This window comes from Lytechinus variegatus, chromosome 3 (assembly GCF_018143015.1).
Source record: "Lytechinus variegatus isolate NC3 chromosome 3, Lvar_3.0, whole genome shotgun sequence".
Classification (NCBI taxonomy): Eukaryota; Metazoa; Echinodermata; class Echinoidea; order Temnopleuroida; family Toxopneustidae; genus Lytechinus; species Lytechinus variegatus.
Window position 1 is genome coordinate 45,106,569 of NC_054742.1, and position 26,881 is coordinate 45,133,449.

The 26,881-nt window shown below is 38.1% G+C and overlaps 1 protein-coding gene and 1 long non-coding RNA gene across 3 annotated transcripts; one reads left to right on the forward strand and one right to left on the reverse strand.

Annotated features, from left to right (window-relative positions):
* Window positions 1-1,363: 1,363 nt before the first annotated feature.
* On the reverse strand, window positions 1,364-25,271 carry LOC121411140 (WD repeat-containing protein 7-like). 2 transcript variants are annotated; one of them, XM_041603674.1, is made up of 24 exons: window positions 25,108-25,271; window positions 24,399-24,505; window positions 23,864-23,942; window positions 22,865-23,039; window positions 22,294-22,361; window positions 21,423-21,542; window positions 18,192-18,337; window positions 17,697-17,802; window positions 17,031-17,199; window positions 13,227-13,309; window positions 12,753-12,924; window positions 11,987-12,207; window positions 11,328-11,523; window positions 9,970-10,844; window positions 9,250-9,428; window positions 8,718-8,803; window positions 6,929-7,047; window positions 6,214-6,460; window positions 5,299-5,499; window positions 4,686-4,872; window positions 3,815-4,085; window positions 2,804-2,986; window positions 2,172-2,276; window positions 1,364-1,764 (listed from the first exon to the last, which is right to left on the reverse strand). In XM_041603674.1, the coding sequence occupies exons 1-24, from the start codon at window positions 25,264-25,266 to the stop codon at window positions 1,579-1,581; spliced, it is 4,440 nt and encodes a 1,479-aa protein (XP_041459608.1). In that variant the 5' UTR covers window positions 25,267-25,271; the 3' UTR covers window positions 1,364-1,578. The 2 variants fall into 2 exon arrangements, with proteins under 2 accessions (XP_041459608.1, XP_041459607.1); XM_041603673.1 differs by having other exon boundaries at window positions 21,423-21,545.
* Window positions 14,325-24,081, forward strand: LOC121411142. The gene is made up of 3 exons (XR_005969428.1): window positions 14,325-14,834; window positions 15,494-15,495; window positions 24,070-24,081. It is a non-coding gene; the product is annotated as an uncharacterized LOC121411142 (long non-coding RNA).
* Window positions 25,272-26,881: the final 1,610 nt, after the last annotated feature.

Here is a 26,881-nt window from a genome sequence, read left to right on the forward strand (position 1 = left end):
TAATTCTCCATTCATATTAAGGATAACACTCTTGAATCCACATCTCCAATGTCAGATGAAGTTATCAGGTTCAATTATACATCAATATACATTATAACATATATGAATATAATTCCACTATGTATATGGTAGGAATGAACTAGGGAAGGAATGTTTCCAGTTTACAAATATACAATTCCACAATTAATAATAAAGATCAACAGATATGAATATAAATCACCAGATGAGTAGTGTACTTCTGATACAACAATCAAATTATCTACAAATGACATAATTACTGATACTATGAGATTTTGATATAGCCCAGGGGTTATCATCACTCCTGGAGACGGACAGTCAAGCTGACTAAAACATTGGAGTCTTCTCTATTGCTCTACAATTCTACTCACCAACCCTTTCCCATGTCTCTACACAGACTAGCAAGTATGTTGACACGTACTTAACAAGATCTGAGTTGATTGGGTGCAAACAGTTGATCAGGTAACCCTTAATACAAACTCCATATCCTTCAAAAAGATTTAACTAAGAGAGGTAAGCCATTCATAATGGTAACAATGTAAAAAAAAATTATGGACAATCCCTACTTTAGAACTGTCTGAGTTGTTACAAAGAATGTTATGATCTCAGAGTATGATCCATGGTTATCAAATGAAAGTTATCATATGAATATGAGTGTGAATTTATCCATGGTGCCATCTATATACCTCAGAATGATAGCCTTGCTATGTGGCCATGTAACAGATATCCTTCTTAGTTGATTAGATGTGGACGTACCATTGAAGGGTTTTGTCATGTAGCACTTTGTTGATGAACGTTATCATATGAATACGAGTGTGAATTCATCCATGGTGCCATCTATATACCTCAAAATGATAGCGTTGCTATGTGGCCATGTACCAGATATCTATCTTAGTTGATTAGATGTGGACGTACCATTGAAGGGTTTTGTCATGTAGCACTTTGTTGATGAACGTTATCATATTAGAGTGTGCATTTATCTATGGTGCCATCTATGAACCTCAGAATTATAGTATTGCTGTGTGGCCATGTTACAGAGACTTGTTGTAGTTGATTGGCTATTGATGAGCAGTTGTAGCAACTGACAAGCTTTGCTGATGAATGTTATGATCTCAGAGAGTGAATTCATCTATTGTGCCATCAAGGTACCTTAGAATGATGGCTTTGCTAAGTAGCCATGTTACAGAGGCCTGTTGTAGTTGATTGGCCATTGATGAACAGTTGTAGCAACTGACAAGCTTTGCTGATGAACATTATGGTCTCAAAAAGTGAAATTATCCATGGTGCCATCTATATGCCTCAGAATGATGGCTTTGCTATGTGGCCATGTTACAGGGACCTTTACTATGTAGTTGACTGGCGGTTGATGAACAATTTGTAGCAACTGACACTTTGTTATTGAACGTTATGATTTCAGAATGTGAATTTATCAATGGTGCCATCAATGTACCTCATTCTACAGTATGTGGAATGTAAAAGAGACCTGTCATAGTTGGTTAGCTGTAGATGTACAATTGATGTGTTCGGTCATGTAGCACTTTGTTGATGAATGTTATGATTTTACAGAGTGAATTTGTCCATGGTGCCATCTATATACCTCAGAATAATGGCTTTGCTATGTGGCCAGGTAACAGAGACCTGTCTTAGTTGATTTGCTGTAGATGTACAGTTAAATGGTTTGGTCATGTAGCACTTAACACACTTTGTTGATGAACTTATCATCCCTCCTAGCAGAGATGCCCCAGACTGTAATAGAAAATGTTTTTGAAAAATAGAAAAAAAAAACATAAAAATGTGTCTAATGACTACTACGCATTTGCAATATTGTAATGTTTGATGATACTTGAGTATAGTTCACATTAACGACCCTTTATCAAAGCTTTAACCAGGCTTTAAGATTTGGATTTTGATATCACAACATTGTCAAAGTTCATTGGCTCTAAAAGACTTCGTAAAGTTGTAACTTACAAATATGAAAAACCCACAGGGGACGGTTCTATGACAGCAACATGTTTACATATAATCATATTTGATAGGATGACCATCAAATGAAAATAATTAAATTGAAGATTAACAAGAAATATTTCAGCCTTATAATAAGGTTGAACTTCATTAGGATTTCAATAGGATAATAAAATCTATCATTGACTTACCTGCCAGAAACAGAGCTTTGTATCACCAAATGAATAGGATGCCAGGTGCTTGCCATCGGTTGAGAAGGCTAGGGCAGTCACAGCGGTCTGGTGACCAGATAATACCTAAATATGGATAACACAAGCATGAGTTTAACAAGCTATACCATGATATATAACTATACCTTCAAAACTGAGAACTTATTATCCAAACATTTCAAAACATAACCACCACACCACCACCATCATCATAATCATTATCATCCTTTATCCTCTTCCTTCTCCTCCTCATCATCATCATTATCATGATGATGATGATCATCATCATCATCATCATCGTCATCAACATCATCATCATCAACATCGTCGTCATCACTGTCATCATCATCAACATCAACATCGTCGTCATCATTGTCATCATCATCGTCATCATCATTGTCATCATCGTCATCCTCATTGTCATCATCATCATTGTCGTCATCATCATCACCACCATCATCATCATAATCATCATTACCATCATCATCATCATTATCACCATCATCATCATCACCATTATCATCATTGTTATCATCATCATCATTGATATCCACTGCTAGCCTCTTGCTACTCCTCTCCTCCCTACCATCTCTCTCTCTCTCTCTTTAACTCACCTGTGTCTTGCCACTCTTGAGGTCATGCATGGTAATGGCTCCGGTCTTGGCACCCACTGCTAGCCTCTTGCTGCTGTGACAGTAGCTCAGCATGTTGAAGCGGCAGATGGACGGGAACACCTCCATCAACCCCTTCGACTTCACCTGACTTGTGTCCAGCGAGAACACCACAATATCCACAACCTAGTCAACACCAAATCAAAGTACAATTTACTTATTATTCATTGCAGTTGATACAATGTTAGTAAGAAAAATATGATCTTTATAGCACCACATCTATCATGCACTTTGTCTCACACATTGTAGAATTAAATACAACACACTGGCCATGCACCATCCATCTTCATAGATTATGTCCAGTTACTTTCTAATGCAATAGCCCCAGTCAGGCAGTAAATGACCAGTTGTTTCAGAGAATCAGGTCTTCCTCCTTATTACATTTTTCCATACTTCACAGAGAATTCATACCTTTTCCTTAAAAGCTTAGTCTAGAAGACAAAAAAACTCTCCCATTTAAATGATTATTCATATTATTTTACCCATAGCTCTATGAGACTACACAAGACCTGAGACATCATCATTCCCAATCTCCAATTTCCCCTTTGGATTTATCATGTTTCAAGTATTTTCTCTCAACATAGGATTTCTAACCACAGATGAGTGTTCACCATTACCATTCCTTAGGGAACATTTCTAACTTTGGGAAGGTCTTGTAATGATACTTTTAGATTAAATACAGATTTAATGGTGTAAATATCACTGGTATGATCTATTTATCAATCACCAACCATAAAAACCCAAATCTGCAAGTTGATCACAGATATCATTCTGCATTTGCAATGCTCTCTGTTATTGCAATTGTGCCATATTGCTAGATTTTTGGCTGGAAAATGAGTGTCCATCATCGCGACTCTTTCAATAGCATAACCACTTCAAAAGGTATGATGACATACATAATAAAAAACTACTATAAATCGTTTATGTAATTGCTTTTACGACCATAAGACATACCTCTACCAGTAGATCTGAGACGTCATTCTGCATCTTCTCGATGAGGAGCTCTACGATGCGCAGGATCTCAGCCTTGGCTTTCTGCAGCGGGCTGGTGTTGAGCACGCTGGCTGGCACCTGGGCATTGGAAGCCAATGCCTGGTGACGGGCCACCTCCTTAGCCATGGTGGTGATGAAGGTTGCTGGGCGGGCGGTGGCGATCAGAGACAGGGCGTGGTGGGCGCTACGGCAGGAGTCCGCAGCTGGGGTGATGGGGAGACCACTGTAAATACTGAAATGGTAAAGATGAATTAAAATAAGTATGTAGCATTTGGAAGAACATGTCAAGGATAATTCTCACACAAACTGGATTGGTAAAGAAATCATGCATAACAATAATAACAATATTAACAAACTTTTAGATAGCACTTAATACATCGGAACGACATGTCTAAGCGCTTTACAGATATACTTATTACCCCGGTCATCGGATTCAATCATTCATTCCCACACATGATGTATGCACATCCTCCACTCCCTGGGGAGTATTCGAGTCAGTCGCCAGTGAGAGGCACACAGTACTGGACAAGCTACCATGACTTTCACATCCAACTGGGTACCCATTTAGCACCTGGGTCGAGAGTTGTAAAGTGACGATTAACGCCTTGCCAAAGGATGCCAGACCACGGTGGGATTCGAACACATGACCCTCTGATTACAAGGCGAGAATCAGAACCACTACACCACGGCTTCTCCATGCATGCAATGAGCATTTGCAAATTTTAACACCTTTGTACAGATGTTTTCTAGATGCTGGCATCTCAGACTTTCCACAGTAAAGTTTAATTAGATCAATCACAATATTTTGTAAGAGACAGAGCCTCGTACTTACCATGCAGAATATAGGGTAGGGTCACAACACAACTCTAGCAATCCAAGAAGGACTGCAGACACATCAATGAAGGGTTCCCAGACAGTAAATCCCCTTCCCATCAGGTCAATCCCTGCCCTTCGGATAGGCGTATGGGCAGGGAGTCTTGCACTGGGTGGTTGAAGGAGCAGGAAGGCAAGAGCTTGAGCTGAATAAAAAAAACACAGAGCACATTGATTCAAGATTCATTCAGGATAAAAGACATAGTATAAATTGTACAAATATACATACCTAACTTTGACAAAATTGGTTGAGTACAAAACCCATGGATAAAAACTCAATAAACTAGACAGATTCTCAAATGCACAGATCATTTTCACTCACATAAGCATACATGAGCCAAGTTTGAACTTGATCCCTCAAGTGGCTTTTACATCATTGTGAGAAAGAGATATTTTCACCTATATGACAATTGTGACAACAAGTTTGATTTCCCTTGAAAAACTTTCCCATTGAAACATGTATTAAAGGAACATGTTCATAAAGACTACTTGCTTATGAAGACCAACTTTCCTGTCTCCCTTGGATGGTCTTCATTATACAAGTTTCACTGAATAGTTTTATTACCCAGTACCTGTATGTCTTGCCAATGAGTAGTCACTCAAACCGAAGCCCTGTTGGATAGGACGGTTGCTAGTATTACTCGGTGCCCTCTGTCGACTGGGCTGGATCTCTGCACCAAATTGAGCTCCGATCACACCAAGCATAACAATGGCTGTAGCTTGCTTCCTTCGGGACTCGAACGATGATGAGACCTTCCTTATTGGAGAATCACCTAAAAATACCAAACAATATGAAAGCAAATGAGTTTCCAAGCAAAAATACATGTAGTACGCCTACCAAAAAACATGGCTGCCAAGTCATCGAAGCACAGGGCAGGCTGACTCCTACAAAACAAGTAAACAGGACACAATATATACCATCAACAGCACTGATAGCCTGAATCATGGACGAATTTTAGTTATCATCATCTTGAACTATGACCTCAGAAAGAAGGTAACAATGGCAATCTTATCTAAAAAAAGATGTCTCTTCCGATACCAATTTTGGCGATAAGCAGGGTGTGGCAGAATCGTTAACGCAGCTGACTGACACTGCCCACAAACACAAACATCACCCTAGACCCGGTTATGTCAGAAATGTGGAAGCTGTTCTCTGAATTCACAGCAAATAGGGCCTTTGGGGAGGCTTTGTAAATGTGTATTTTTGTCTGCATGATTATGTATACTGCATAATGCACTGAAATCTGACAAATTCACCATTGGCTTTTGAACAAAACAAAATGCATATTGTGCTGTCTAATAAACAATCATCATTAAAGATAATAATAACAATTGAATTGGATAGTTTTTTTCAAGGGATATCAGGAACATCCAACCCATTAGGGCCAATATTGCACTCATTTGCAACTTGTGCAATAATCCCTTACTCATGATATATTTCTGCTATCCCATTCTGACTGCGCCATCCAATATAACATAATTCTCACCACACAAGATTTCCTCTTCATTCTCCACCTCTGAGCTTTCACTACTCCCTGCATCCAAGTGACCATCACGGGCCAGAGCACCTCCAGCTAGTGGACTCTGACCACTCTGTGCAGGGGCGGTCAAGCTGACCGATGAGTCCACGTAATGGGGGAGATGAGGTGCCCATTGGTTGATCACCTCCTCTCTCCCATCAGTACCGATTCGCTGAAGCTCTGCAAGAAGCAATGCTTGACTGGCCGCTCTTACCTACAATGAAAGAAGGTAAACTCAGATATTGCTGTACACGCTGAAATTGTTTGAGTGTTCAACTTTGGTTAATTTTGCAATTATAATAATGCTAAAATTGCCACTTTTGCAATAGTTACTACTACAGATAAGGAATATATCAAAATATTATGGTAGAATCAACCCAGGAACCTGCCAGAATTAATTCCTTGTATGCACTTAACAAATAAATGGACAAATGAATGAAATTTATTACCGAAAAAAATCACCAAACTCACAAAAATGCATACAGAAACCATAGTGATATATGCTTCTTGGAAAAGGGAGCTTACCAAGAACATTCATACTAATAGATATTATACATAAATTGAATCAATGATACAATCATTTGATTGAAATATACCTCTAATATAAATATACCATTTATTCTCAACATTATTCTTGCATATTACTAACTTTCAATATTAGAAAGGTATGGGATAGTCTTACCTCCAGACACCTGTCTTGCCATCTCCTTGCTAGCATCTCTAAGTATGGTGGCTTGTAATGAACACTTCCTAGAAGGTCAGGTAGCAAGACACAGTGAAGGGCAGCGAGAAGGCTCCATCCTACATACAGACGGAAATAAGTTATCAGGTTGGGATTGATTTTTTTAAGTTTTAAAGTGCTCTTTTCGTGAGGTTATCAAATATTTTGGGGCTATTGATTATTTAACAATTTGGCACTACAGTACAACCTCTCTTATCCGACCTCCCCTTATCCGGGTACTTACTTGGGTAAAGGAGATTTCAAACTAAAATAAAAATTCCTACGCAAACTCACTTTGATTACCTATATTTTCCAATATAGTCTACCTACAACCACATTATTTTTATGAAAATATCTTACTAAAATCACCAAAAGAACTTGACAAGATAATCATTCCAGTAAATCAGGGCACAGCGCAATCATTCAGAGATGTGCATGATCACGCTCCTCTAACATGTATATGTAGGTCACATCACGCGCTGAGCTAGACTCGCATTGGTTCAAATGCTTTGGCTGAGCGACAAATGGCAGCACTCAAAAACTGTGCATACACAAAGAACTAGAGTTATACATAACTTTTACCCAATGAAATGCCCATTGCATACACGTAATTTTTTGGCCTTGTTATGCCTGTATCTTTCATTATCTGGAGATGTGCATGAAAATAATAAATGGATCGTTTGAATGTTAATCAGAAGCTAGAGATAATATCCAAAATATAGAAGGGGGCTATCCAAGCTAGAGTTGCAGAAACACATGGGGTGGGAACGAGTACAGTTTTTGACATATTCAAGCAGCGGGAGTCCATCAAGAAATACATGTCAGAATTGGCTGCCTATGATGTGTCTGCAAAGCGCAAGATGATATGACCACCGGTCAATGATGCCGTAGACCAAGCAACATATCTCTGGTTTCTACAACAGCATGGCTCCAATATACCAATCTCGGGGGTATTTCCGAAGGCACAGGCTCTGAAATTCAACGAAGCTCGTCTACGGGATGGGACTGGAGGAAGCCAAGCTTTCAAAGCTTCAGCTGGATGGCTTCAAAAATTCAAAGAGAGGCATGGAATTAGCAGGTTATCCATCCAAGGGGAGATTCTTTCCGCGAATCCGCCTGCAGTTGATCCTTACCTAGAGGGTAAATGAGATCTTAGCTGATGGAGAACTTTCAAGGGAGTAGATCTACATGTACAACTGCTATGAGACAGGCCTCTATTGGAAAGTGTTGCCACACCATACGTTCCTCGGACCAGAAGAGAAAACAGCACCCAGGCAAAAGAGAAACAAAGAGCATCTCACTCTTCTTGCAACAGCTAATGCATCAGGCACACACAAGTTGCCCCCACTGATTGGCAAGTCCAAGAATCTGATATGTTTCAAGAACACCAACATGATGGCCCTCCCTTTGATCTACCAAAGCCATAAGAATGCATGGATGAATGCTGCATTACTCAGCTAAGTAAGACGTGCTCCAGTGACTTGAAATCTAGTATCTAGGTTTGCTAAATCTAAAGATTAATTTTCTTCAAAGTTGAATCCATAGTCCAAACCTTATTTGACAGAAATTTATGTACGAGTAAGATGTCAAGGAAGATTTCTTGCAATTCAAGTTCAGTTTATCAATTTTTGAATGTGTCAATATAGATCTGTCTAGTTCTAGAGCCAAGTGATCAATGAACAAAGCTTATGTGGAATCACAGACTTCAGAAGTCAACAGGTTAAATAAGTAGTAAGCATTGAGTACATACCTTGTTTGATTTGTGCTTGTTCTGGAGTGAGGTCTGCAAGATCATCAGATCCATTATCTGTTAAATCTTTTCCCTTGCTTGAAGATCTATATATTTAAAAACGAAACGTGGAGACAGCAATAAGAATAATAGTACAATGAAGTGTACTGATACACCCAGAGAAACAGTTTTCATATGATATGTTGTAGTCTATGCCATAGATCTTGACAGAGATTCTCACATGGGTTCAAACTTTTTCATCAACAATTAAAGGGAAATCAAGCCATGGTAATAACATGTTTTGTTGTAAAAGCAGAAAAATAAGCAAAACAGAATGGTGAAGGTTAGGAAGAACATACCTACAAACCTGTGATAATCAAAAATCATTTTCAGAGGGAGACTGTGGGAGGGAGTAGTTGTATTGGTAGGGCAGCAACCTAAATAGGGCATGTTTCTTTGAAAACAAGTTTCGACTTTGATGGATTTTAGACAAAATATTCTACAGTTTCTGAGTTATTTTGAAATAAATTTTGAAGCCTATGCAGCTTCTTACCTCTTTGGCTTTGCTTTGCGTAGGTGGGAAAGCATGACAAAGCTTGCATTGTTCATACCCATCAGGGTGTTAGCCACAGAGATGACAGAGAGAAGATGTTGTGTAGTAACTGCTCGAGATAATTCCCAGTGGCCTAGGTAACCAGGTTTGGGTGTCTCATTGGCCAGAGATTGTAACTCCTTCAGGGAAGAATGGTGGTTGAAGAAGAAGATAAAAGTGGTTAGCCTGGTCTGCTTGGCTTTTCTTATTTGAAGATGTTTATTCCATGGGTCCCATGGTATGAAAACTTACTAATAAATTGTCATAATGATATCTATCATGTACATTTTGATTATGAATGACTGCCATATCCTGTTCACAATATGGTCAATACTTTGTGTATTTTTTTGTGTTTTTTTTAATGCAGTGAGACCCTGGTATATCTAATTGACTTGCTGTTGGTGAGTTATAATGCTTGCAATTCATATTGAATTGCTTAATGTTATGATGCATGAAACAAACATGTAGGAGACAACCATGGAGTGAATCAAGAGTCCATTGGTTGGACAATACCGATCTATAGAGCTTACGTAATTTATAAACCAAAAGAATATGTGAAATTAGCACAGGGAACCTCATTATTCAGACCCTACATTTACTAGCATTTTTCTTCTTATTGTAACGGGTAGACAGTAATTTAGTTTTAACGTTTGTACAATTTCAGAAATAAAAGCATGTTACCTGCTGGCTTCTCTTCTTGAGCTCCAAGGCTTCCTTGGCAGACATTGTACTAGGATCTGGTGAGTGAGCTGGAGTGACTTCCTGTGACATCAAGTGATGCCATCCAGGTAGCATGAGGGACATGTGGGCACCATGAGACAGGAGACCGAAAGAGACGGGACAGAACGGCTTAAGTAAACCCAACTTATCTTTGCAGATCTCATCTAAGGTTGGGTCCAAGCCCCAAGCATGTAGGCAAGACATGAAGAGTTGTGCAATGTCTAATGTGAGGTGTTTAGAGTCTAGGGTCAGGTGTTTGGGTCCCCTGCGTTTAGCCCCAACCTTGGACTGTGATGCCCTCGGAGGACGCAACGGACCCAGCTCATCTGAATCTGAGTCACTGTCCCCCATTTGCTTCTTGATCTGCTCTGAGATGAAACCAACAAACTTCTGTGACAGCTTCGGTGACTGTCCTGATCCTGCCTTTGCAGCCTGGGCAGCCATCTTTGCCATCTCTCCCTGTGCACCCTTGTTGATGATACCTGGGATCAGGTTCTTGTCTGTTAAGAGCTGGACAATGAGGTTCTCGGCATCAAAGAACAGAACATGGAAGTCAGGGTCTTTGACGTTAGACTTGATGGCCTGGATGGTCAGGGCATGGTTCGGATCCTTGTCGGCTATGTCACCTCCACTGGGAACATTGAGCATGGAACCCTGTGCAGCAGCTAGGAGGGTACGGTGGGCTGCGTTCCTGATGGCTGTCAGGGAGCGACGACGGAAAGCTTGGGCAATGCTCTGTGCTGGAGTCAGCATCATCTCTGTTGTCTCTCCTACAGCATCACAAGCCTCAAGCATGTCTTCAGCAGTACTACCTTCAGCTACTCTGTCCAGGTGACCTGATGAAAGAATATTATATCAAGGATAGCTGTGATTTTTTTTACGAATATCATTATCATAATTTAGGATTTTAGATAGATTAGATAACTGCCTGAAAAGCGATTGAACCAAATACCAAATGAATTTAGTTCTTAAAAAGCCCTTTCCACTTGTGACCCAATTTTTTTATTCAAAATCACCACCACCACCTACAAATGATAAATTTGTCATAATCAATTTGAACAAAAACTCTATCCATGTACCAGAATATCGTTATAGAAAGCACAGAGAGACAAGAAAATAACCCATTTCTGAAGTGCTAGACTAATTATATTCCATAAATCTTTCAAAAATGTTTTCTTTTTCTTCTGATTGATTACAGATGTCTGATGTGCGCCAGATGTTTATCAACATTTTTTTCATGGATAGCATGCAGAATTTCCGAAGACACAGAGAAGATTTTCTACAGATATCATTCAATCTTTAAGAAACAGTCCACACACCTGTCTCCATCTGCCAGACAAATACACTGTTGTCCTCCAGACCAACGATGAGGAAGTCTTCTGCCGGTCGCCACTTGATGTGCCTGATAGGGAACAGATGTCGACTGGCCAGAAGCATACACTTCCTATCTCGTAAGCTCAAAAGAGCTACTGAATGATCGCTGGCAACGGTACACACGCATGTCAGGACTCGAGCCTGGAGGAGGGTGGGAAGGAAACAAAAGTCATTTACAACACTGTCACTTTTCCAATTAGAAAGGATGAAAGGTGGTGTATCAATCCAAAATAGCACTATACAGTGTGATCTAAAGAATATTCCATATTAACAGTGTGAATAAAGACAATGTACAAATAATCTTGGGGTGTTCAAAAAGGAGTAATAACAAATACACATATTACAAATCACTGTATTTTCACCAACGACTTACTGGGGTCAATTTGTCCCCAGAGCTTTATATCTAGCAAATTTGATGTCTAAGACTTGATTTTTTTTTAATATAAAACAGGTGGAGACAGTAATGCAAATTTTCACAATCTTTTATCATTATGAATTAAACATGATCCATACATTCATTTTGCCCATTAATAAGGTAATGTGATTAATGGAAATCTTTGCAAAAATCTCATCATGAGGTAAGGGAAGAAAAGAGTATTCTTACATTGCATGAAGCAGGTGGGATAACAATCCTGGTAAGTTCCCCTCCATGGACACAGAACGTATGCAACATGCTACCAGCAAAGATATCCCAGAGAGAGATGGTGAAGTCTACCCCACCAGAGACCAGGTAGGAGGGGTCGTAGCGGCTATTCTCTTGGTGAGGGTACATTAGACAGGTCACCTTGCCTTGGTGACCTCGCAAGATTCGATGGGGTGGCCATCCTGAAGGAGGAGATTAAAATCAAATGAATATATTGTGAAAAAAAGGTCTAATTTAGCTTTTAATAGGCAACTATTTATTTATAATAACAATAAGAAAAAGAGGAGTAAGGACAACAAAGAAAATCATACATTAATAATCGTAATAAAGTATAATAATGAAAATAATCTGCTTAAAAGCTATCACAAGGGGAATCAATATTCCCCTTGGAAAAGAATAGGCCAGAAGGCATTATAGGGAACCAAAGTGGAAGGGGGGGGGGGGTGGGCCAATGGGAGATGACAAAAGAATCCCTCATCATAATTGATGTATTTTTGAAATAATGTCATTAATTATAATTATAATAATTGTGATGAGAATAATGACAGTAAAAAATATATTTTAGCTCATCCATCAACAATAAACAATTAAAAGCTTGTTTGTAATAAGTAATTTGCAAATTCTATTCATCAAAATCAATCAAAGTCAATATAAATATTGTTTAGTCTCCAGACAAACAATAAGGGCTTCTTTTCTCTCTAGACTGGAGTGTCACTAAACTACCCACCTCTCCGGGCAGTATGAGGACCTTCAAGTAGCTGTGCGATGGCAGTCTGTACGGCAGGAACGATTGCAATGCTACCATCCTGTCTTCCGCATACAATCCATCCCTGACTTGGGATGTACACGCTGGATGTGACCACAAGCTTTTTCTCATGTGTACCATCATTAGATACATTCTGTAAAAAGAGGTCATAAGAAATACGTAAGATAGGATTTCTGACAATCCAACCAAGTTCAAAATCCTAACTAAACACAAATTGAATGATGGATTTCAACCCCCCCCCCCCCTTTTCAATTACTTATGTAAACATTCATGGAATTAAAATCAACATATCCAAAAATTGATTTAAATATCACAAAATAAATTTTAACTCACGTCTGTGATTTCTTTCATCTGTGCCACAAATTGAATACTTGGTTTATACAATTTAAAGTACATTGATCAAACAAAAAGTGAAATGAAGGAGTTATTTCTTACCAATTGGTCTATGATACCACTAGGTTTGGGACTGCATGAATCCCATGTAGATTTGAGGCTGTTGCTAGCTGTTGGGGGCATGACTGTATAAGATAAGAAAGATTCAAAATATCTACAACATGACTGCTATAATAAACACTCTTTGTTGCACATACTAATATTATTCTAAAGTCTCAAACTTTCATATAACTAGGCAATCCAACGTTTGTTCACCTTCATTTTTTTATTGTTAAACTTTGTGACTCTGGATAAAATGCTACAAATAAAAGATAAGTGCATATGGGTTTATTTCCAATTCGTCTACCACCAGTTCGTCCACTCACCACATGGTCTACTTTCATTTAGTCTAATGCCATTCCATCTAATAACCAGTTGGTCCAATAGCCATTTAGTCCATATAACATTTGGTCTTATTAAACTAAATTGTTTGTTGTGCAAAATGAATGAAAAGAAACTGGGTATTGACAAACTGGTTATTAGATGAAATGGTAATAGACAAACTGGTGATTAGGCGTGATGATTGAACCAAATGGTTGTTAGACGAAATGTTGATCAGGGTTCCCACAGAAATTTGAAAACAGAATTCCATGACTTTTCCATGACTTAATTGCTGCTTTCCATGACTTGCTTTCTGGCACGGTTTCCAAAATCAGACACATTATGATGGCCCCCATGACCTCCCCTCACACAGGCCTGTGAGTGGGGTTTCAAAAAAATAGCGGAAAATCTGAAAATTTACCTATTTACTATCGCCAAGCCGCTGCATTTGCCCATCACGATTCACGGTGTATTCTAGACCAAAAGCTTCAGTCTCTGTATTTTGGTTGTTCCGCTGAACTGCATTGGCTCACTCACCAATACATAGACTGAAGAGCTTGGAGGCCCGTACGTACAGACAACGTATTTTAGCAGTAACGTTAGATCTAAAAGTGGAAACCCGATTTTCCGATCGTTTTTTTGTACATAAAATGTCACATTATGAAAAAGAAATCACATCCATATTTACGACAAAATGTTCAAAATTCAGAAATATTGTACCTTAGACCGCAGTTACCGCTAATTCCTTTGAAATAATGATCGAAACATCGTCATCTTCGATCCTTTCGTTGGTCAACGTAAGTTGCCATCTTGGATGACGTCATCATCCTTACAGACGTATTTACCAGTCGCAAAATATCACGATTTGAGCCGCTACTTTGCGCTTGTATTCCAACAAAGGCAACGGTGCACGGTGTGATCCGCAGCAGTTTCATAGAGTTACATATAATTCGAAACTTCGCGAAGGCAAAATACAAGGCCCCGTAACGTGTATATATTCACAACAAACACATTCTGCTCGCATCCATTTACCTAGACTTGTTTTCCAGCCGTTTTGGATAAAATAGCGGAATTTTGACTAAGAAAAAACGGAAATGGAACACAGGAAAAAGCGGAAATTGAAATCGGTCTTAAAAATGAAAATAGCGGATTTCCGCTAAATAGCGGAGATTTCACAGGCCTGCTCACTGCAATCCATTCCACCCACTACCTTACTCATGACATGTACATCTACATGTATTATCATTGGTATATGGTCTGTTTCTGACCAGGGTACAGTACCATTTTCATGTCTTGAACACAAACTCATATAATTTCTTGAACTGACAGATTTCCATGAACTTTTTTACAAATTTTCAGAGCATAGCATGCAGATCTTGTCACAAAAGTGAACTATACAATAGATGTAAATGTCAAATTTTCCAGGCATATTGAAATTAGGATCCTGAATTCACCTTTACTACAAAACTTCCACATAAAAGTCATGGAATTCTGTTTTCAAATTTCTAGGGGAACCCTGAATTATATGAAGATGAAACACTTTACATAAGTCACACATGATCCAATTACAAAAGAGTGACATTTAAGTTTTACAATAAGGTGACATGAAAAAAAGGCTAACAAAGACATCCTCATCCTAAAATTCTCAACATAGTGCTGCATTTCACTCTACATTACAAAAAATGAGGCCATTTGTGATACAACTTGAGGACACCAGCTAAATTAACAAGTGTATTTCTCTATATGCTCCAAAAATAATGAGGATATCTTGAAAATTGGACATTTGATGCCTATTTTGGTATTTCATTAAACTTCATTTTCAAGTAACTTTTCCAGAGGACACATTATTTGACGCTAAAATAGCAATTGAAACATCTTGTGTAACTAAGAGATTCAGAACCTTTTGAATGTATTGTGTTCTGATAGCCATGCTGGTAGTGCTTGATCAGTTGTGACTTGATATGTCAACTAATTGCCATGAATGTTGAGGTAAAATTGTACAAAACTTGAAATTTAAATTCTCTAAAAACAACTAAGAATGCAAAACTGGTTACAAAATGTGACATATTAAAAATACATTGACTGATTGGCAAACTATGTCCCAGGAGTTTTGTAGAATTTGGGATGTCACAAAACTGGGAAAAATGGAAATTATGAACACCAATTATAATAGCAGAGTATGATAATTAAGTATGAGAGAACTTTGCGAGACACGAAAAAACGGAAAGCTGCCATAGCCATGAGGTAAATGCAATTCCATGACTTTCCCATGAGTTTTCACAAATTTTCCAAATTCCCTGACTTTTCCCTGACTTTCCAGGACCACAAATTTTTCCAGGATTTTCCATGACCTTGGGAACCCTGGTTGATGGACGGAATGGCATTAGACTAAATGAAGGTAGACCATGTGGTGAGTGGACGAGTTGGCAATGGACGAATTGGCAATTTACCTGCATATGGCCCTTCAAGATGATCATAAGGGGAGTCAAAGAAAATACCTTTAATCAGTGCAGAAAGTATGGTTGAACACAGCAGGTCCTGACCATTTCCAACTAGATGTAGATATATCAGTGAGGGATGTGGATTGGTTTGCATCGAGTAAGTCTCACTATTCATACTTGAATTTTCACATGATGTTGAATTTTGGAATTTAAATTAACAAAATCAAGCTGTGGAAGGACGATTTCAATATCATTCCACCATAGGGAACCATATTTGAAGTTATTGTATGGTTAAAGGAAAGTTGAGGGGCTCTGTGCTCATAATGTCTTTCCATGGTCTAATTTTGGTAATTTAAGGCCTGTGTATAGCTTTGGTAAAGTGTCAATAATGTGATTGATAATCGAATATCATCTAATATGACAGTCTTTCTGAAGCGTAGAGACCGTTAGATATTTTTCCAACTGCACTTCTCTGAGAAAATTTCAAATATTCAAATCTTGGATATATAGCGCCCTCTCTCGGCGATGCTTGTTTTGAATTTAAAAAATGGGCATTCAAGCACTTATCTTATAAATTTAATGATTAGATATCCAAAAGTTACAGACAAAGAACATATCTTGAAAGTTTCAGCCCATTCCATGATTTGGAATAGGATTTAATTGAAAGACAAAAACACACAGATATTTTAGTTTGATCGGGTGACCCGATCAAGTTAAATTTCCATGTAAAATCGCAAAATTTATCCTGTAAAACACATTTTCATTTCATATCCTCCACATCATAACTGTTATAAGGCATATCCATTCATATTAGCTAGCAATGAATTGGAATAGTGATAGGTGCATTTTGGTGGATTTACCAAAACTATACACAAGCTTTAAGGTTTGAAATTCATGTTAAGGCCTTGGTTTGAGTAGTGAAATTTCTAATCAACGAGGCACAATCTTTCACCTCATGCAAATTTTGACCCATCTATTCCGCACTCACCCCTGTCATCATTCCATCATGTAGCGCAGTATTAAATGACTGTTTGACTGAGCTTACCTGGCAACGTATCAAACTCTTCTTGCTTGAGGTAGCTGAGCTCCTTGTCGGATACCTCTGGTACCTTCCACACAGTGACCCTTCCTGAGGAATCCCCACAGGCAAACAGCTTGTAGAATGGGCCTCGTCGACCGTAGAAGAATGTCATGGCAGGAGAGCAAGAAAGTGGCTGGGTAGGAGAATTGTAAATCAAAGTCTGAATTAAAAGATGGATGACTGAATATCTTTGAAAAAATTGGGATAAATGTGGCGTTTTTCCATTATACTGTTTGCAATGTTTTCATTTAAGCACTGATATAGTATCAGCAAAAGAAAAAAAGCCTGGATAGAAACAGGTATGGTAGCATCTCCCTTACCACACATAACAATGACATATCAGATACATAGATCAGAACATAAGATATAAAATGAATATCAAATCATGGTGACAAAATCAATAAATGATACACTACATGGACGTATGAAAAAAAGGGTGGGTTAGTGAATGAAGATAAAATGAATGGATGTATGAATCAATAAATAAATAGGAAGAATGAATTAATATCTTAACAGTCAATTGAGTGAATGAAACATTAAATCAAAGAATTAATCCATGGATAGCTCAATGAAAAAACAAAAAAGAAATGTACAAAATTACATATTAATGGATAAAAGTGTGCAAATTACCTTTTCCATGGGTGCTTCAAGTATGCAATATAGGAATGGTTTAGCACTTGGAACATTCTGGTTCTGACCAATGTTACTTCTGAAATCTTCACTCTCTGGGATACAGCTGCAATTCAAGGATAACATACATTCATTGTACCGTAATAGATAAAATTATGCAAAGTCTTTAACATCAATATCCTCTACAGATGATTTCAACAAGAAAATGCAAAACAACAAAACAAGACTTTATCACCCAAGAACATGAAAATTCAATCAACAAATTAATTAAGTTGCATTATTTTAATGTACTTAGGTACTTCTGACAAAGCAGTGTTAAGTGCTATATAAGGAAGTATAGTCATCATAATCAGTTTCATTTTCATGATCTTGACATGAATATTGATGTCCAGTCAAGTAAAAGAAAAAAAAACAAGGAATGTGAGAAAACAATGTAACCTTTTATGGGACCTATCATTTGACTTCACTTGTCATGTGACCTATCGGGTGACCTACTTGGATGGCAACTGATAGAGGTATCCTTTGCCTTGGTTGCTCCACACCAGCACCCGGTCAGCAGCGATGAAGTCACCTCCAGACCAATGCTGACCCTTCTCACAGTACTGGACACACAGCTGGGAGAAATCACCAGCATCACAAATCTATATGAAAGCAGCAGAGTTTATAGCATAAATTAATGGCTGTTGTGGCATACAACATTGCTAATCTAACTTATGTAGTCACACCATCATAACAGATTAAAAAACAAATTTTTTTTTGTGTCGTGTGGTCCAAAGTGACGTGTGGTCCAGTGGTTAGAGCATTGGACTCATAATCGCAAGGTTGTGAGTTCGAATCCCAGCTCTGCCATTGTCTCCACTTTGATAAAAAGGCCCGAGAGTGATATATGTCGTCTATAACGTCAGCCACTAAGACTGATTAACCTAGACGTAAAACGTTTCATAGGTAATTGGTTATGTACCAGCTTGGCGTTTACCAGCAGAATGCTGTCCTGCCGAGTTCCTATGGGAGTTACCACAAACAGAAACAAACAAATCGACCAATTGTATGACATTGGAGATAACATCAGGGGCCCGTTTCATAAAGGACTTGCGACTGTTGTAACTTTGCCATTATGGCAACTACCATGGTAACAGGGCTCAGCAGCCAATCATATTTACAACATTTGCAAGTCCTTTATGAAATGGGGGCCCATGTTTGGAGTCTGTTTTGCTGCTGTGACTGTGGCAAAACAAAGGAAGTTATCAACTAATTCAGCAAACAAATGATCCGAACTGACTTGTATCTTTTGTACAGTAACTTGTAAAAGTCATTCAAAATTTTAACCAAAATCAGACGTAATTTGAAGGTTGCAACAGCAACCAACCAAAACTTGTTACCGTATTTGCCGGCATATAGACCGCACTATTTTTTGATGAGAAAATGAAGCAAAGTCGGGGTGCGGCCTATACATTACGATAGTCAAAAGCCGTGTCCCGCGAACGCTGAATACGTGGTCAAAATAGCACGTATGCGTACGTAAGGGACTACAGTGACGCTTCCATTGTAATGGTAGTTAAAACAGCGCGTTTATAGGATGAAATTATTAATTCCTATATAAGAAAACATTTTCAGTACCGATACATGATAACTTACTTTTTAAACTTGAATTCGTTTTAGGTCTATATTTGTTTCCATTAACGCAGCAGAGCTCAGAGACCGTGCCAGCGATCTGACTCTGTTTGGGGCCGGCAATGGTATGTGTATGCAATGGCTACCGCTCGCACCGGTCACGTCACCGTACCGCGCACCGGGGTAATTGCCAATCGCAGGCAGCTTGTTCGCGGCAATTATTTCATGCGCGCTAACAAGACATGTACTAGTAGACTTCTGTCGGCAAAAAGCTATGTAATTGTAATGAATGTCATTACTATTTATTTATGAAATTATGTGGAACATTGATTTAACATGTTTTCATTTCTAACTTCCTTGCAGGAGCCAGGAAGATTTGCAGCACCTCGCTCTACATTTTTTAAATTTATTTTTACATCGTCATCGATCGTAATGGAAAATAAAATGAAAATATTTACCTTTTGATCTTTTCTTTTGTTTTGCATCTCCAAGTCTCATCGGCCAATAAATAATAATAAAAACCTACCTTGCGGTGTGTGCTGTGGTCTGCTGCGGGAAATGGCAGTAGTGGTGATGATTTATTAAATACATATAGGCTGGTTGGTTGTGAATACAAATATTTTGGATGAATTATGTGATAATAATGGTAACAATAATGATATAAGTACGATCGTGTCAATGCATAGGCGGCGGAAGCGGGGGGGATGGGGGGATAGATCCCCCCTAAATTGTTAGCTGATAACCTTTTTTTTGCTTGTCAATTTTGTTTCCTGCGCCCCCCCTAAATTCATATGGACCCCCCTAAAATGTGTTTGCCCCCCCCCTAAAATTTAGGTTGATGACCCCCCCCTCTTTTTTTTTTCCTTGTCCAATTTTTTACCTGTGTCCATCACAAAATTTCATGTGGACCCTCGTAATTTTGTTGGCTTCCGCCGCCAATGTGTCAATGAATTGCTATTTGAAAATGATAATTAAAGTCACAACAATGAGATGAGTGATGTTAGGCATTATGGATTATGATGATGATGACGACGAGGATGATGATGATGATAGAGTGTGTTTATGTTGACAGTAGTAAATGATGATGCACGATTTGCGTGCGATAATAATGATGACACGGTGATACACGATGTTTGCATGCAATTTAATATTTTATTGCAGGTGGAAAAATAGCGTAAGTATTGAAAAAGAATCATGCCGCCTTCAATATTTTCCCGCTCAGGAAGAGATCGAGGGAACATCCCAAGGGGGGTCCGGAACGAGTTGTCCAGGGCAGCGGGTCGGGCTGTTCAGGGTCGGGCTGTCCGGTGGTCGGGCTGTCCCGGAACCATGACAAGGTATGTAATTTGAAATTGCTTTGTGCGTGAATTAATAACGGTCTTTTTCAAGACCACAAACCTCCAAGAAAGAATCAGTGTTCGTCTTTATTTCACTTGGTCTTTACCTCTCAGTCTTTATTTCTCTCATATGACATCGCCGACTTCAATAAAAAAAAACATTGAAACACCGCCCGTGCTTGTGTATTTACTCAACTTTATTTGTAAGAAAAGAATTAAGACGTTAATTGAAAGAATAAAATATTCGCCGCGCTTGTTTACCGTCGCAGCGCTTGTTATTTTTTATCTCCGCCACGCTTGTTTACCTCCGAGCTCCTGTTTACCTCCGCAGCGCTTGTTTATCTCCGCCACGCTTGTTTACCTCCGCAGCGCTTGTTTACCTCCGCAGCTCTTGTTTACCTCCGCAGCGCTTGATTGCCTCGGCCGCTTCTTCACGCCGATGGTGGATTATTTTCCTTGTGTCGCCTTCCGGGAAAGATGAAATAGTAAGAATTAAAGCATGCGTGTTCATTATTTCCCATTCCGCGGCAATTGTTGAACAATTTTCCAACCCAATTTTTGGTCCGACTTCGCCGGGAATTCTGTCATGCATTTTTTTTTCCAAAGATGATTCGCAAAATCGGGGGTGCGTCTTATACGCCGCTGCGGCCTTTACGCCGGCAAATACGGTACTCGATAGGATAAATTCCCTCAAAAACACAGCATTCGTGCACTAGACAAAGATGGAGTAGAAAGAGTACCAATTTGCTGAAAGATCTCAAATCACTAATACACTCACCTGCCACTGTTTACTACACACAACCAGTACTGTTCTGAGAGTGAAAGCACACACAGCTAAAGATTTGGCATTCCGGCATCGTAGCTGCTTACATTCCTCTTCATGCTTTGGTTCACTGTCCTGCTGTAAACCATTGGAAAGTTAAATTTCACGGATGCAATTAAACATTACATTAACTACATGCCTGAGCCCTGTCTCACAAAGAGTTGTGATTGATTTAATCAATCTTAAATATAGAAATCCATCAATGTCATAATTTTTCTTACAGGAAATGAGCACAATGTCCCTTCAGAAACAAAGAGGGGCACACAGATATGTCAAGAAAATGAGTCACGCAGGAGAACAAATCATAGTTGGGAAACACTAGATCTTGTCATTACTGACTTTCTACAGTTCTGATTGTTAAAATCAATTACAATTTTTGTAAGACATGTCCTTGATTTACTATGATTCCTCAAAATCAATGTAAGAAAATTACCGAAAGGATACAAGACAAGTGGTCTTTGCGAGTGAACAGGTGGTTTTATGGACAGGTTCCTGTAATACCTGTTACAATGTGGAATACTCTTCAAAGAAAACCAAACCTGTGGTATTTATACATTTGTCCTTCTATATTGACTAATTATTACTCATCATAATTTTCCATTTTCATCTTTAACATGAAACTGTTTTACTGAGTTGGGTCACCTTGCATAATATACATTCTTTGGCAATAAATGCTTAACACAGTTTGTTTAAAAGACCAAGGTGGGGTGTTGAACCCTTTTATAGTTTTAAAATCAATTTTGAATTCAGGCCAACATATCTTGTCAAAATTATAGGTTACAACATAGATTGGTTTGTATGGTAAAACTCTAACTTTGTAACTTACCTTATCATTACCAGTCAGGTTCCAAACCTTCAGCATTCCGGATGTAGAAATTCCGATAACAACATCTTCTATATCATTCAAAAATATATCAAAAGTACATAAATATGAATGATGAAGGCACAAAATAATCAATATTGGGAATAAAGTATAGAAATTTCATCTGTGAACATTTTCGACATGATTTTGAAAGAAAGAATGCATAATCAGAGGTTTTCTTTCTAAGTGCATATTCTGACATGGCGTGACAAAACTTGGCAAGGTTCATACATCATTCAATGAAAAACTATTTAATAGTCACTACACCTTTGTAATATTATAACATTATCTTATAATATTCACATTATATCAAATCTTTACCAAAACTATAGAAAAAGAAATGCATGTTTCAAAGAATATCAAGACACAGCAAAATAAACAAAATGAGTGCCCCCCCCCCCCCCATTATAGGAACAATTCATATCAAAGAGTACCGCAGATGTACATTGATACATGTAGTTCATTAAACATCTACATTCAAACAACTACATGAAACATAACCCACACGTACATAAAAACATAACACTGTCTTTACCTTGTCGTTTGAGGGGGCGAGTGACACACAGAGCAGAGATCCAATCAGGGGCTACCTTCGATGAGAGGGTGTAGAGAAGCTCTAAACTACCAGCATCGAGAACATGGATATCTGGATAGTATCCCTGGCAGATGATACGCCATTCCCGGCTTGAACCTTGGGTTACTTGGTATGGCTTCAGGGAAAGGATAAATACAGTCTAAGACTTAAGGAGTTGTCACAACTGGTGGGCGTTTCATAAAGTTACAAACAACTGGAACCTGTTCTTGGGTGCCAAGTTGGCTACATAGTGGTGTCATTATGCCCAAGAAAGGATCACCAGTCGTGCACAAAGTCATTTGTAACTTATATCCAGCTTTATGAAATAATCACCTGTAGGTTTTCGACAGCGTGTGCCGACTTACATCTCTAAGGGCTAAGACCAGCCATTTTCTTAATCCCATTCTTGATATCAAGAATTGCCTTTTTCTGAACAGCACAACAATTCAGATTTTTGGTATTTTGTGTACAGACTTTAACAATATGCAATTCTTGATATAATGAAATGTGATTAAAGGAGACATGGGCTGACGACACACACAGTGCATCAGCATCTATAATAAAAATACATTACACATAATTGTACATGTTGAAAGAAGAGGGAAATAAAATTCCCTAGAGTGCTCACTGAAAACATAAAACATGTAATGACAAAATGTAAAATACCTCCTCAAATCATAAGTGATTCACTGTGTATACAAAGGCTACATTTCATTCTTATGTTTGATGAAAAGTACATTTTGTTTTGAATACAATAAAATTCATGAAGGCACTTTTGCAAAGTTAAAGGGTTGTTTTAACATTTCGAGGTCCAATCACTTCATGCTCATTTTTTCTTTTATCTTTACCAACACCGATAATAAATTGGAAGTACAGGATTACACATTTATCAAAATTACCTAAAAACATTGAGACCTGCACATATGAATAAAATATGTACCATCAGCATCAAACACTTACATGCATTGTGAGATGAACTCCTGGGACCTTGGTTTGTTCTATACATCTACCATCAGAAACATCCCACAGGAAAATTTCACTGCAAAATAAGGATAACAAAAAAAAACAATGTTATGACATAGATAATCTAGAATGAGAGTATCTCTGGCAATCTGAGCATAATTCATTTAAAATCAACTCTACTTACTGAAATGATAATATACGAGCACCAAAATCAAAGTGTCAATCCATGACCTTGGCATTTAAAGATGAGTGCCTTTAAATACTTGGATAAGATATATCAACATTTGATATCAATAATAAATCTATTACTAACCATGTGAGTTACAATAGATAACAAGATTGATCTATCTCTTTACATTCCACAGCACTACTGGAAAAAACTTACTGTTAAAGCAAAGAAGTTTAATGAATCATTGTTTAAAATTTTGACCTGATAAATCTGAGTACTCTAGATGTAGATCCTGGTAGAGTACACCATTGCAGAAGAGACAGACAGACATATAAACAATCAAACAGGATTCATAGTTCTCACCCATTTTCAGCAGCACTGACAAAGTTGGCAGATTCCCAGTTTTCATTAGCTCTTGCCAGACATGTGATAGAAGAGGAGTGCCCAAAAAGCATGTTTCTTGGGACCACCTTCACAAAATTCATTTAAAAAACCCAGGAAATTAAAAGCATGAAAAACTGCACTTTATGATTTTTATTTCTATGAAATATTGTTCGTAAATTGATGTATCCAAGATGAAACAAACCTCCAGCCCTTGTGAGGAAAACACATGATGCATTTTGCCATCATTATGTGAGAATCTGTTGGGCTAGATCTAGATCCAAGTTGGAATTTTAATTACCCAAACTACTGTCTGATACCTTTTAAATTTATAATTAGACAACTACGAGATAAGGCTGCGGATGCCCTATTGTTTCAGAAACCAGGACAAACCAGGATCATGTAGTAAGAAGCCAGGACAGTTGAGGGACATGATATTGATTCAAGTAAATAAAACAATTTTGTTGTGTGACATCTAGAATTGCAATCATCTGAGAAATGTGTTATCACAAAACCCCAATATCATTTATTCATAAAAGTTTTAGGGTTCACATTAAAACTATAAGGAAGCAAATCAGGCTAAAATAATTCTCTTGACATGTGCATGTGTATTTAAAGTCCTAGACTCGAATTTGAGCAGATTAAATCAGAAATTTGCTGACCATCCAAACCCAGTCACTCAGAATCCTACCTTCATGTTATCATTGAGGTCCCACAAGATAACCTGGCCATCATGACATCCCGTTATAATAGTCTGCTGGTCGCTGGTCACCAATATGGCCGATATACAGTGAGTAGGGGCAGTCTTTCCCCACAACACAATAGGAACAACCAATCCACTCGATGTCATCTTGGATTGGTTTTCGATGTCTACTCCTGGAAAGATAATTTGCATCTAAATCAAGCAATTGACACGTTTAGGAAAATAATTAACTCTTCGAAAGCCACAGACAGAATCTCTCCTCTGCCACATTAATTTCAAGATGCAACCTTAAGAGGGGTTTTGAACAGACTATGCTATTTCTAATTCAGCTTACAATAGCTTTTGATTGGTCTATTGTAAAGTAATGCTCTGTGTGTACACAGTACAATATATTGTAATTGTATACATCACTATTGTGTATGTGTGAAAGAACAATAGACCTGATGCACTCTGTGTATATCATGACTATAGAATGTGCGTCCAGTCAAACTTGGCAGTCTGCTGTTTGTGACTCTAGTCGAACCAAGCGAGCAAAGAGTTAAATCTTTGTGGAAAAAATTCAATTGATCCCGATGAAAAAATATTGGTCTGTTAGAATGGAATATCAATAACTTACTGTGCAAATGTATGTGAATAATTTTAATTGTCTCTGTATTTTTTTACCATGTACTTTTAATTGATACCCTGTAAAACATGTGTAATTCAGTTCTTACTGCAATACATGTCTATTGAATAAACTTTTTTAAAAATCATTCAAAGCGATGACAAATTATACCAAAAAACAGATAATTCTATGTGCCTTGAACGAAGCCAGCAGTGCTTCCATTCCTTTGTATTTTGGCGCAAATATTTACTGAATGATACACGCCGTATAAGCTAATACAACAACAACCTTTGTCGATGAACATTCCACCAGTCTTTATTATAGAAAGATTGGACACTTTGCTGTCTTCGCATAATGCTTTGCAACGATTTACTTTACATGTAAAATAGTTTTGTGCCTTGTCTTTTCTATGTAGTGTCTTTGATATAAAGATAAATCGCGTGCCCTTTTTAGCTAATTGGACGAAAAATTTCGGAAATTAAAAGACTGTTCCATTTTCATCAAAGGTAAGAGACAGCAGCACTTAAATGACGCTATTTTAGGGATATGCGTGATATTAGGGGGAATTGACGTCATATCGTTTGGTAGGTTTGTTAGAAGGACTTGATTTTATAAAACCTCTTTTTAAATTCGCTGGATTTCCATGCAATTTTGCAAGTGCCGTGCCTTTAATTTTCCTGTACACGGCTGCATAATGCATCTATGGGTGTGGACAAAAGCTTCGGTCTCTGTTATGTTGGTTGTTCTGCTGAACTCCGTTGGCTCCACTCACCAAATACAGAGACCAAAGTTCTAGCGTGATCAATGGCCATATGTTTATGTATTAAGTTTGGATAAAAAATAGGGAAGTGAAGTTGCACAACAGCTGAAGTAAGTCACTGTTTTTCCCCTTTTAAAGTTTATTTTTCCCCGTTTTGGTGCCTTTCAGGCCAGCAAAACAGAATAATAATCTTTATTTTGGTACAGTTTTTTATATATATTTTTATGGAATAAAGAAAAATTGATGAGCCCCGTCGGGGGAATTTGCACTGTAATTCCCCTAATGGTGGCTGCGGCGCTAATGCAGTTTCGCACCGGCCGGTTACCAGCATACCTCATCACCAATATTTGTTCCCAAATGTCATGACAAGTCTCTCAGTCACATTTCGATGTCAAGAT

Bases quoted from the DNA above. Each gene is read 5' to 3' on its own strand.
- LOC121411140 (XM_041603673.1), bottom strand. From the start codon at position 25,266: ATGACATCGAGTGGATTGGTTGTTCCTATTGTGTTGTGGGGAAAGACT. The intron at 12,925-13,226 runs GTAAGAAATAAC...CTCTTTTTACAG, and splicing joins GTGGTATCATAGACCAATTG to AATGTATCTAATGATGGTAC. The intron at 5,500-6,213 runs GTGAGAATTATG...TGGTATTTTTAG, and splicing joins TGAAGAGGAAATCTTGTGTG to GTGATTCTCCAATAAGGAAG.